Genomic DNA, 13,108 nt, shown 5'->3' with positions numbered 1-13,108 from the left:
TTCAAAAGAATTAATAAAAATATCAATATGTATCTACCTATTACCAAATTTACGTTCTAGATTCTGATCGGCTATAATTGTATAATTTTACAATAATATGTGACTTTTGTGTGTGTATATATATATATAATAAGTAGTTAAAAATATAGTGAAAATAATAACTCTCAAAATAACTGGGAAAAAAAAATTAAGAAAAAATGAAAAATTTTATGGGAAATCCAGTTTTTGAGAAAAATCGTTTTTTTTTTTTATTTGTGTATTAGTCATAAGCAAAGGTTACTTAAGTTATTTACCAAATGCTTGAATTATCATTTTTTTAATTTGTAAATATTTTAAATTTTTAACTCTTTTTGAATTATTTATGGACATATGAAATTTTTTTAAGTTTATTTTCTATAAACGATAAAAATTATTTGCTGGATAAAAATTCTTGAACATTTAATACAAGTTACAAATAGCAATGAAATCAGTATCAGTATCATATTTTATTTAAAACCCTTACAAAATAAAAATAAAAATAAAAATTGGTATTAAAATTGAGATTATAAGAATATGAAAATACCTTTACAAATTAAAATCAAAATCAGAAATAATGAATAACAATAGAAGTAATCAAAATTAAAAACGAAAATAAAATACTATTCAGTGTTACAAATTGAAAAAAAAAACGAAAACATCATATAGTACCTACTAATAATAGTCACAAAAATGTTAATGTGAATGAAACATGCGATGGCGAAACTACATATTTTATTGAATCCCATGGAATATGGATACAATCTTCTTATTATATCTGTTGCAATGTTGCCCAATTTATTAAACCTTTAGGTAATTCTAGTATTTACTGTTTACAAAATATATTAATAACAATAATAACCACATTCATTGTGTACAATTTAATATTTTTGTTTTTTTATCTATTCAGCATTTCAGTGCATTTTGTTGAATCAACACCAGATTTGACATTTTAGTGGTAATCGGTCAAAAAGTCTATTTTAAAAAAAGTTGAACAAAAAGTCCAAAAATACAGAATATTTTTTATAATTAATATTTATTTTAAAAACTTAAAATTTAAAAATGTATGCAGTCATTATATATTACCTATATACTTTTTGGCTGACACTAAAATTGTGCTCAGACTTTTCGTCCGCGATTCCATTTTAGTATAATTCACAACCTTTGTATTTATTATCAATACTAGTACTTATGAATTAATAACAAATAATTTTTAATGATATAATATCTATACTGTAACGTCTGTAACAACAATATAATAATATTTTATGCAAATAGAACATGATTGTATTTAACATTTAGTCCTTACTCATTAGTGTGTTTTTCGATAAAGAGAAATTATGTAGGTATACCTAATACCTAATAATATTTTATTAATGAAGTAATTCACAATAACATTATTAAAGATTCTGGGAATCGTTGTTTTTTTATCAGCAAATAAAAGAGATTGGATTCAAAAATAAAATAAAATGTAATTATAATTAATTATGATTTATATATAAACATTTACACATTTTACACATAGGTAGATCATGTTAAACGGTTGATATACATTTATTTGTTTATTATGTATTATGTATAGCATTAACGAGAAATGCTTTAATGTTATTACTTATACAACGTACAACATTATACCATAATATTACTATTACTTATTAGTAATTAGTTCTTACTTAGGTATAGTCGTTATGAACTGTTCTTGTAACTTAATTACCCATATTATCCGTCAGACCTTGGACGACACATCTAAATCCTTCTTATCTCTATCAACTACCAAATAGTTTAAAATTAAAATTTATGTTCGTATAGTAGCGAATGGTACCTACTTGCCCACATTCTTTGTACTCTTTTAAATAAAATCATTGTTTTTTTTTTCAACAAACTTTTTTGTTATTTACCTTCTATTATAAAATTAAGGGTTTGTAAATCTTCTATTACTTTTTTTCTTCAATAGACAATATTAGGATAGATATAGTCTAATTTGACCTTGAGTAGACTTGCTAGGTAGGTATATATTTTTTTTATTTTTAAAGCTGAAACTATTATTTCCGCTCTGTTACTCTTGTAATTGGGATACCTAGTTGCATTTTATTTAATTAGTTTATACACTGCTTTCAAACATAAGTAGCTTATTGAATATAAATGTGATTATAATGTGAATTGAATATTTGATTTGATTATTTAAAATTGGTTCATCTTTAAATTCGGTTCAACATACAAAACACGCGACTCATTTTAACCGACAAGTAATTAAGTAATTATATTGTAATGAACTTGTACTAGTGATAATCTAAATACTAATTCACTATCAGTAAATACTTAATTATATTTCTCATACAAATCAAAATTATAATAGCTTATTGACAATAGTACCGAGTAACATAATAATTAAAGTTGACGTACTTCGTAATTGTATTAATTGAATTTAATAGGTACCTATTTACTTAAGTTTATATTTTCAATTATGGGAGTACCTAGGTATAAATTTATAATATAATAGTGATCCATCATACCACCCTCTCGATGTCATGGGGGGCGTGACCCCACGGTCCCCACGGGTTTGTTTTGGTGTAAATTTGAATAATTTGATCAGCCACCCTCCCCCAATATTTAAATATTTAAATTACGACTTTACCTCCAGGTATATTTTTAAAATGTATTTACTATTTATGTTCTGAATTTTTCAGAAATCTGAATTGATATTTATATGGTTATTTGTACGATTAGTTTATGATAATATCGTAATTCGTTGCCAAGATTTATGATTATAGTCATTAAACCTATAAACCACAGAACATATAAACTTTGATTTGTTGTAATGGTATGATGTAGTATCATGTTAAATGTTAATGTGTAATAGGAAATAACTTATATTGTAGGAGGCTACTATTCGCAACAATTGCCATTCGAGATAGTTGTATATTTGTATATTTATGTGGTAGTAAATAGTAATAATAAAATATCGGAGCTGTAGTTATTTGCTGCACTGGTGCAATAACAATAAATCAAATATCAAAAATTGATTTATTTTAAAAAACTGCTAAATTATCATAAACTATAGAAAATAGAAATAATTTTTACCGTATTTAAAAGTCGTAGTAGTGGTTGTCATTATCAGTGCATCATAACTATGTGATAGTCACAATAGATAACCCACACCCGGCTAGCGCGATTACGAGAGAGTTTGTGATATACAGATACTTTCAAAAAAAAAGTCACTTCTGCTATTCAGTTGTTAGTTAATTATTTTCAGCAAAATATACTCAAATTGTTGTTACAACGATGTTTTACATCATTGGAGTAGGTTTAGGGGACGTCAAAGACATCACAGTTCGAGGCCTCGAAATCGTTCGAAGTGCTAAACGAGTGTACTTAGAATCGTATACATCTATACTACCAGAAAACAAACTTCAACTGGTTGGTAAATATCAATAAGTATTAAAATACTATCTGTAGTTTTTGGATGCATATTAATTATTGTTTTTCAGTAATGAAATTAAACCTAATCTGTCATTTACAGAGTTTAAAATGTAATTTATTTGTATAAACATTCAGTTAAGCTACCAAATTTACTTATTGTATATTATAATATTACAGATTGTAAATATATTTTGTTTAAATAATATAACATTTTTAAATACTCAACTATTCGTGTTGAGTCATGCACATTCAGTTATAATAATTATTGCGGAGACCAAGTCTTATGAATTTAAATGGTAAAACATTGTTTCAGTTTGTACTGGTTGACTGTATAATTTTAATTGTATTCAAAAAATCAATTTATTAATACCAGAAAAATTTTACTTGCGTATTACCTGCACTGAAAATTCATCAGACTAATTTTTTAATTTTTTTTATGATAGAATATCATATAAACCATTTTGTTTTTTTAAATTGTGTTCTAAAATATAAAAAGGTGATTTGTATTATCTCATTATTCATTAATAATGTGATTACAAATTATAGTAGTATTATGTATAGGTAAAGTTATTAAACATTTCTGCTTTTTTTTTTTTAATATACTAACACAATCATGGAAGTCCAGTTAATTTGCGATTGATTTAGGTAGTTTGATTGATATGTAAGAATCCAAAATTTAACAAAAATTACTGCCATATACACATTGTTATACTATACAAATGTAAATATGATAGTTAAAATTATACAATATGTTTTGTATAGGAAGAGTTTTATGAAAGGCAATTGATTGAAGCAGACCGAGAGCTAGTTGAACAAGGCGCAGATGAAATATTAGACAAAGCAAACGAGGACAATGTAGTCTTACTTGTGGTTGGTGATCCTTTTGGTGCAACTACTCATGCTGACATATTGTTAAGAGCACGAGATTTAAACATTGAGACTAAAGTGATTCATAATGCTTCTATTATGAATGCTATAGGATGTTGTGGACTTCAAGTGAGTTAATATTTAAATAATAAAATTATATTACCTTTCTCATACTTATAATAATAACTAAAGGTGTTCCGGGTATTCGATTATCGAGTCCAAACACCCAATATGAGTGCCATCATATCATATCATATTCAGTACCCGACCAATACTCATTACCTGGCGTGTTATTAAAAGTTAATAATATTAACTAATATTATAATATTATAATATTTATTTTATTTTTACTTAGACAGTACCCGGTACTCGGTGTAATACTATATTTTTTCTCTGGAATATAACCGGTACTACCCAGCTTACTGACTAATTTAATGATAAAAATAAATGTATGTCCGCAATTAACCAAATGAAAATATATTATATATGATTTTTATTATTTTAGAATAGTATTTTGCATTATTGTGCAATGGTAGAAAAAAAAATAGGATATTTCCATGGCTATAGATACTATATTACTAATATTTTCCAGATTTATTAATTATTATTATAGTTATAAAAAACTTTGTTTTAACTTTTAACAGACATTTTTACTCGAATAATACACTGTACATGCTATTTATGTAAATTATTACTCGACTCGTACCCGAGACTCAGTTTTAACAGACATTGTTACTTGATCAGTACTCGAGATTCGGTTTTAACAAACATTATTATTCGGTTAATTCTCGGTACCCAGTTTGTTAATAAAAAAATCTACCTAATATTAATCTAATAATAACATAACAAACATATTGTACACAAACTAAATATTAAAATATTAAGGACTAGAATTTATTTAAGTCCAAAGTTAGTCACAATTTTGCAAATTTGATGTTTTTCTAACTATATTTTTATATCCAACATAAATATATTTTATAGCCTTAATAAGCTATTAATTACATTTGAATAATTATTATGTTTATTTTTTCTTTACTTATTTATATAATTTTTATATTAGTAAATCTATATATTGTTTATTTTCTATTAAAATCATTCTATTTGAAATATTTTCTTTTTATTTCCAAATAAGGAAAATGTTATGTATAAAATATATATAAATGTTTACACGTTTTATAAAGCTAGTTGTATATTTATACCTACTTTTTAACTTTTAAAACATTAGATTTCATTATTTTTTTATTTTTAATCAAGTAAGTATGGTAATTGAAATGAAAAAAGTCCGAATTTTTTAAACTTCAATAATTTTTGTTAAATAGGAAAATGATAAAAATGTAACTCAGTTGTAATGAGTAGGTTGATAATTAAGCTAGCTTTAACATAAAATATCAATAAGAGAGATCCGATATTACACCCAAGTGGTATAACAATTTGAATCCACAAAAACATTGGCATGAACCGTCTCAGAATTTCTATTTTTAACTTGTTGGTCGATAGCTCATTAAAAAAGGATTATCAAGTAGATACAAAATGTGAGATTAAAAATTTTCAAAAAAAATAGTTATTTTTTGCTAGATTTTAGCGTGGTAGATTACCGAAACTATAGAACGAATTTCAGAATTTAAATTTGTTAACTCACTACAAAGCTATAAAGCTGAAAAACATAAAAAACGTCCAATAAAATGTGTATAATTTTTTTTTTTGAAGCTCTATAGTGAATTAACTATAAAAGATAAAGTTCTTAAAATCTTCACTGCACTTCTCCTAGCCAATGTGAATTTAACAAGACCCCAAACAACAAAATCTGCTCTCTGGTTTCAGAGATTTATCTCACTAAATGAAAATTAAAATAAAATACATTATGCATACATATTGCATACAATTAATACATTTCTAAAAATTGAAAATCAAGAAAATTTACATGCCGATTTCTGACTAGACAAGCATTTTTATTTTCAAATTTTTATTATTACCTTATTTTTTCTCTATTTATTTTATATTCACTTATTATGTATATTTTCAAATAACCTTACATTTTATGTAATTTAAATTTTTATGTAAAATATTTGTAATTAGAATATATATCTGTAATAAAAAAAAGTATTTTTTATTACAAACATTTTGTATAGCTAAAGTTCTAGATATTCAATGTCTAAATAAATTATCCATGTTCTACATATAAATTATCTTAATTGTTGATAACCATATATTTTTTTAATAATATGATTATTTTTACTTTAGTTATATCATTTTGGAGAAACAGTGTCTATACCTTTCTGGACAGATAATTGGAAACCTTCAAGTTTCTTAAACAAAATTAACCAAAACAAATCTAATGGATTACACACCTTATGTTTACTCGGTGAGTCAAAAAATGTTGTAAATCCAAAATTAGCTATAATAATTGACATTTTGTAGATATTCAAGTAAAAGAACCAACATGGGAAAGTATTACAAAAAAGAAAAAAGAATATCAGCCATCAAGATTTATGGAAGTAAAACAAGCATGCTCACAACTATTACAAATAATAGATAGTAATGAATTTGATGGTGAAAATTGTTAGTAATATTAATTAAATATGAAATACTTGTTATTTATGTTTTTGTACATTTTTCATAGATGTTACCAGAGAAAGTTTGTGTGTAGGTGCAGCACGTATTGGATGGCCAGATCAAAAAATATTGGCGGGCACATTAGCTGAAATGGCCAATGTGGATATGGGTTCACCATTACATTCAATCGTTATTGTTGGTACACTACATCCTCTTGAAGAACAGTTTCTTAAACAGTTTTATATTGAAAGAAAATAATTAAATATTTAATAAGGTTAATATGTAAATTAAAATTGTTTATTGAATATTTTTTTTACAATTAAAAACAAAAAATATTTTTTTTGAAAAAGTTTATTTTTTTACTTTTTATAGTTAATTTAATAATATTAAGATATTAAGTACCAAGTATTTCAAATTATTGATTTAAAGTATGTTATACTGTCAAGTTTGATCTCTATCTTACAAATTTTTTGTTGGTAATTTTGATATTAATTGAATGGTCATGTTATCAAAATTATATAGAAAAACATTATTTGGGTTTGTATGTTGGTTTTTTATGATAACATTTTTAACTATTTAATGACACAAAAATAGCTTGTGTAAAACTGAAGTTGGAGATATAGCTTTTTAGAGGTGTTGAATTAAAGTGGCTGACCATATATAGTTGGGTGCGAAGAGTAAAGAAAATAAAGATATATGTATAATATTAAATTTTAAAAATGCTAATTTACTTGAAAATTGAAGTATTGTAAAAATCAATGTATAAATTCAGATAAATAAGTTCTTCCTTTAAGTTTGATACTAAGTCAATTAAATTAATATTAAACCTAATGACATAAACTGATTTTAGCAAACATTAATAATACATTAACATATTAGTTTTTATCAACATCACTGACTACTCAATATATATATATTTTTTTTTAAGTAACATACTAAAAACTAATAAATAATAGATTTTATATTGTATAGGCTGAACTAGATTAAAAAGGAGGGACAAATTGAGCAATTAACAACAATCTAAGGAAAGATTTGACTCAAACAATTTTTTTTTGGTATCGCTCAAGAATGAATAACCGTAGAGAATTAACATTTTTATTTTTTACCAAATGTTTATATCAGTGGTTTCCAAGCCATGGGCTATGGGCAGCGTAGAATTGGGCCGTGGACCATATAATATTAACATTACTAACGTATATCTATATTTGAAATATTATTATTGTATATGTTTTATTATGTATGAATAATTATATATGTGTACTATAATTAGTCATTAGTGAACCTCAAAGATTTTTTACAAAATTGGTGGTTCACATAGGTAACTAAAAAAGGTTGGTAACCGCTGGTTTATATGATTATTTTCTATACATAATAAAATTTCCAAAATATTTCAACTCTTTTTAGTTATATAATATAGACATTTGAAATTTAAAAATGTTTTTGTACTTATTTATTTCTATGAATGTTTATAAAAGTTTCATTCAGCAAAAATAACTTGAAAATGTAAGATCCCAAATAAATTGTTCTTATAGTTAAAAATAAAAATATTTTAAATACAGGCACAGTTAATTTTTGTTAGCATTTAAGTCAAACTTTTAAAAATTTCGTCCTAAACTACGAAAATTTGTGTATTATCTAACTGACAATTTATAAATTGTGCAATTTTTATAGTTAATACTTGAACATTTAATACAAAGTTCTTCATTAGTTTTCATACAGAAACCAAAAATCTATAAACTATGTATTATGTATAATTTTTTATCAACATTTCAATTTTTAAGTAAATTTTGGACGAAATTTCATGTTTAAAATATGAATAATAATATATTTTTATTATTTTATAATAAATTAAAAACGTTATTCGTGAAGATATTAATCTTTTTCATTTATTATTATATTTTAAAATGTAATGTTTGTGACAAAAAATTATTAAACCTAATGTTTTACTATTGGTAAAATTAATTGATTAAGATACCTATTTAAAAATAATTTTAAAGAACATAACATGAAATATACTTAGTAATAAGATTTATACCAGTACACTGTTTCCGCTTAGAATAGTTTTTCGTACACAATGATACATCATAGAATTAAAATTTAATTTGTCAACCACAATGGCTCACTTCATACCTATACCATACAGCATAGCAATATCCTCGTCTTGCTCACCTTTTTCCTTCTTTCTGTCGTCACCTTTAAGGATAGTGCTCGTAAAAATGCTTCGATATTTAATTTAGGGAGTGGTTTCTGATAGAAAAGTAGATTAAGTTGGTTCGAGCCTTCGGGAGATCCTTTAATAATCAGTGAAAACTTAAACATAAAAAATTTTAAAAAACGGGAACTATTAAATTAAAGTAATCAAACCAGTTTTAGATAAATTATATTTTGTTATAATTTAAAAGCGAATAAGCGCAGAAACTTGAAATTTTCATCAAGTGTTTATATTATTATTTTAGATTTTTAGAACCGTGAAATAATTTTCAACATAATTCGAAAAAATTTTTTTCGTGAATGTTTGAATACCAAAATTAAATTAATTTTTATTAACTGAAGTTCACATTTGTTTGTCCTCTTAAAATCAAAGTGTGTCTCCTGAATGACAAATGTGTGTCCCAATTCCCAAGTTTTATAATGTGTTTTTAGTTTTGATTGCAGAAATAAGTAAGTAATAACAAATAATATAAATAATATTAATGTGTAAGGTAAGTGCCAAGTAGTACATAAAAGAGGGAGGATTTTGGTAGTTACAACCTCCACAGAATTTTTTTTTGTAAACTCAAAGTTAACAGTTAAATTAATAAGTATGTCCCCTAAAATCAGATATTTTAGGCTCTACCTTATTTTCCGTTTGAAATATAGCACCTGGTGGGAATGCCCTAGACCGCTGTGAGATGCATAGCCAATAGGTAATTGCTGAAAATTCGATTAGGCATACATCGTTGGGATATACCCAGGCCGACATGGTCGACGAATGCCAAGCAGGCCGTGACTGTTCCGTTTTGAAATATTAATATGAAAATAAATTATAAAATACTAAACACAATGTATTATTTCGATTTTTGATACATTAGAGGTCTATATACGCGGAATACATATAGCTGTATGTGTCCTGACAGTGCATTCGTGTAGTACAGCGGTTTCAAAGTTTTTACGACCACTGAAGCGGAACCCTTAGTAAATAGTTTGTGTTACGTAGGACCCTTTTTTTAAATAGGTAATATAAAATAATTTTTAATAATATAAATAATCCAAATATAATATAAAATAATTTTCTCAACTATCACATACATCTGGTGGAACCCTTGACTCTCGAGATTGTCCCGGAACACACTTTGCAAACGCTGGTGGGTATAGTAGCTCAAAAACACAAGTTCTTAGTAAATTGAATTTTTAAATAGTCAGTATATTAAGATATTAATAAATCAAAATGTATTTTATGTAACATTCGAAATGTTGGTATAGGTACTATATAATATTATTGATAGTGTGTAATACTTATAAGTATGAGTACGTAGTCCTACATTTATTGAATTGAAATACAATTTAAAATTCTTTTTTGACTTGCTACACTAATGAATTTAAATTTTACAAAAATTATTTTTTTCAATATAAAATATAGTTTAGTTATTAAAAATCATAACTATTAACTAGGTAGTTGTAAATAACAAATATAATTTTTAATATTATTAATTGAAAAATAAATAACAACATATTTGTAAATATTATGTATTATAATTATTATAATAGTAAATATTTAGATAAAAAAAATGTATAATCATTTAAATAATTTAGTTGAGTTTGAACAAAAAACCCCTAACAACATTTATCGGAAAAAAGCCCCATAATAGGAAAAAAAGTCCCGTACCAACTAAATACATTATTCGTTATTTTATTATTATTTACATAATTAAATATAATCATTTCATTTATCTATGTAACACTTCTTTAACACCTAAAAGTATAGCTGCAATCAATGCAATCTGCATTTAACATTAAAGTTTAAAATAATTGTCATTTGTATTTAAAAAATAAAACTTTTATCCTCAACATTTTTTTAAATTATGTAGGTACAAATGACAAATGACAATTATCAACAATGTTAAATGCAGATTGCAGCTATACTATTATAGAAATGTTAAAGAAGTGTTACATAGAGAAAATTGTAATGATTATATTTTATTATGTAAATCATAATAAAATAAGTAATAATGCATTTAGTTGGTACGGGGCCTTTTTTCTTATGATGGAGCTTTTTTTACGATGAATGTTGTTTGGGCCTTTTTTCCGGGGCTTTTTTTTTTCTAGGTTCGTTAATTTTTTAATCTGATATTTTTGTTGGCACATTTTTAAGATTTAAAAATGATATATTTAATTAGGAATTAGGATAAGATCGATTACCTATTTATTTATCTTAATTTAATTATTTATTTTTTTTTAAATTTAATTCTTTATTTAGAAATCTATTACAAATTTTAACAATAAGCTTAATTTATATAATAATACATAGAACAGGAATAACAGAGTGAAGAGATCTCTCATTGGAGGTACTTCGTAGTCAAACTATATTACACATTTTTACATTTTTTTTTCAATTTATCTTAGTAGTTCACGACACCACTATCTTTTTAGTCTTTTTTTTAGGGTTACCTGGAATAGTTGCGGATGAGAGTTTAGTAATAAGAGGTTTTGGGTGTTGGATTAGTCGGCTATTAAAACCCTTGTAATGTAGTTTGGCTAACTCAGTGACAGTTGATATTTTTTTTTAAAATCAGAGTGGAGAGATTTATTGGAGATGTAAAATGGAGCTTTTGAAACTGTTCGAAAAATTTTGGATTGAAACCTTTGATACGGTTAGTATTAGATATTTTAGCTGCACCCCAGAGCTGGATCCCATATGTCCAGATGGGTCTTAGGAATATTTTAATTTATGTATGTTAATTATTTTGTACTCAGATTGGCTAAAATAAATAAATTTCTAAATATTTTGAGTTTTTTTGAATTATTTATAAACATTAAAAATTTGAATTTTTTTACTTTTTTTCTTCTATAATGACGATGAAAAATTTATTGCTGAGTAAAAATTCTTGAAAACTATATACAATATCCCATTTAAATTCGTCAAAATCATGATAATTTACAAACTACAAGTATTTTGTAATCAAATAAATGACTAAAAGTTATATTGCCTGTATTAAAAACGTATTATAAGATAGATGTATTATAATATACATTATACATATATACATACGCTGACAGACCGTCTCCTCTCAGAATAGTTTTTCTTAAACAATGATATATTCATTGAATTAAAATTTATTATGCTCATTATAGTGACCCACTTGATACCGACTGTATAACAGACTAACAGAGCAATAATACCCCTTATAACTATAATAGCCTATCTAATTTTCTTTAGCCTACCTACAAACTAAATCCCAGTTGCTTTTCTATCTGAAATTAGTAATATAAGTATTTTCTTTACTAGAGAAAGTGTCTTTAGATATAAAAATAAAAAACATACTTCGTCAAAAAATCAATACGTCATTCATGTATGGCTCAAAATCTAAAATCGAGATAAGAGTGATAATATTATAATATAACAGTTGAAACATCACCTTTCCTTCTATGGTTTTAAATCTTCCGAAATTGAAAACATTTAAATAATAACTTACTACTAAATAATATCGTTATTTTTTTATTATAAGGTATGAAACTATGAAATTTTAGAAAGAAAGTGATTCGTCAGATGCTATTATTGTTCGCTGCCCCCAAAACGTTGTCTTATCAGGTCGTAATTTTGTTGAATGTAAATTAATATTATGTATAGGACATTATGGTATTGTAGTAGTATCATGTATATAGACGTGTAGGTCGTGAAGTACGTGCCGAGATAGGTGTCTATATTTACTTATTAATAATTACTACCCATATTTATATTGGTAATATTTAGAAAGTAATTAGATCATAGGCAATTGATATATTATAGATGGATCGTGGATATCTTGCATTATGAGTGTTATTATGACGTACCTCCTATACTTGTAGTTTAAATTTGTGTTAATTTGCTATTGATTTATTAACGGAGGCATAAATAATACTTCTAAATACTTCTTTGCTTAAATGTTATTTACATCACATTATGACAGTGAATATTATTCCTATGTATGATATGGACCGTGTTCACTATTTAGTTATTTTATAGTTTTCAATTACCAGTATTTACCGACTATCCGTTTTAACAATCGGGCACAAA

General features: G+C 25.1%; 1 protein-coding gene across 1 annotated transcript; it reads left to right on the top strand.

Annotated features, from left to right (window-relative positions):
• Nucleotides 1-3,173: 3,173 nt before the first annotated feature.
• Nucleotides 3,174-7,147, top strand: LOC113556934 (diphthine methyl ester synthase). The gene is made up of 5 exons (XM_026962171.1): nt 3,174-3,432; nt 4,198-4,431; nt 6,544-6,664; nt 6,721-6,861; nt 6,923-7,147. The coding sequence occupies exons 1-5, from the start codon at nt 3,298-3,300 to the stop codon at nt 7,111-7,113; spliced, it is 822 nt and encodes a 273-aa protein (XP_026817972.1). The 5' UTR covers nt 3,174-3,297; the 3' UTR covers nt 7,114-7,147.
• The last annotated feature ends 5,961 nt before the right edge of the window (nt 7,148-13,108 follow it).

Source organism: Rhopalosiphum maidis, chromosome 3 (assembly GCF_003676215.2).
Source record: "Rhopalosiphum maidis isolate BTI-1 chromosome 3, ASM367621v3, whole genome shotgun sequence".
In the NCBI taxonomy this organism is placed as follows: Eukaryota; Metazoa; Arthropoda; class Insecta; order Hemiptera; family Aphididae; genus Rhopalosiphum; species Rhopalosiphum maidis.
The sequence above is the reverse complement of the archived record's forward strand: the minus strand, read 5'-3'. Positions and strand labels throughout refer to the sequence as shown.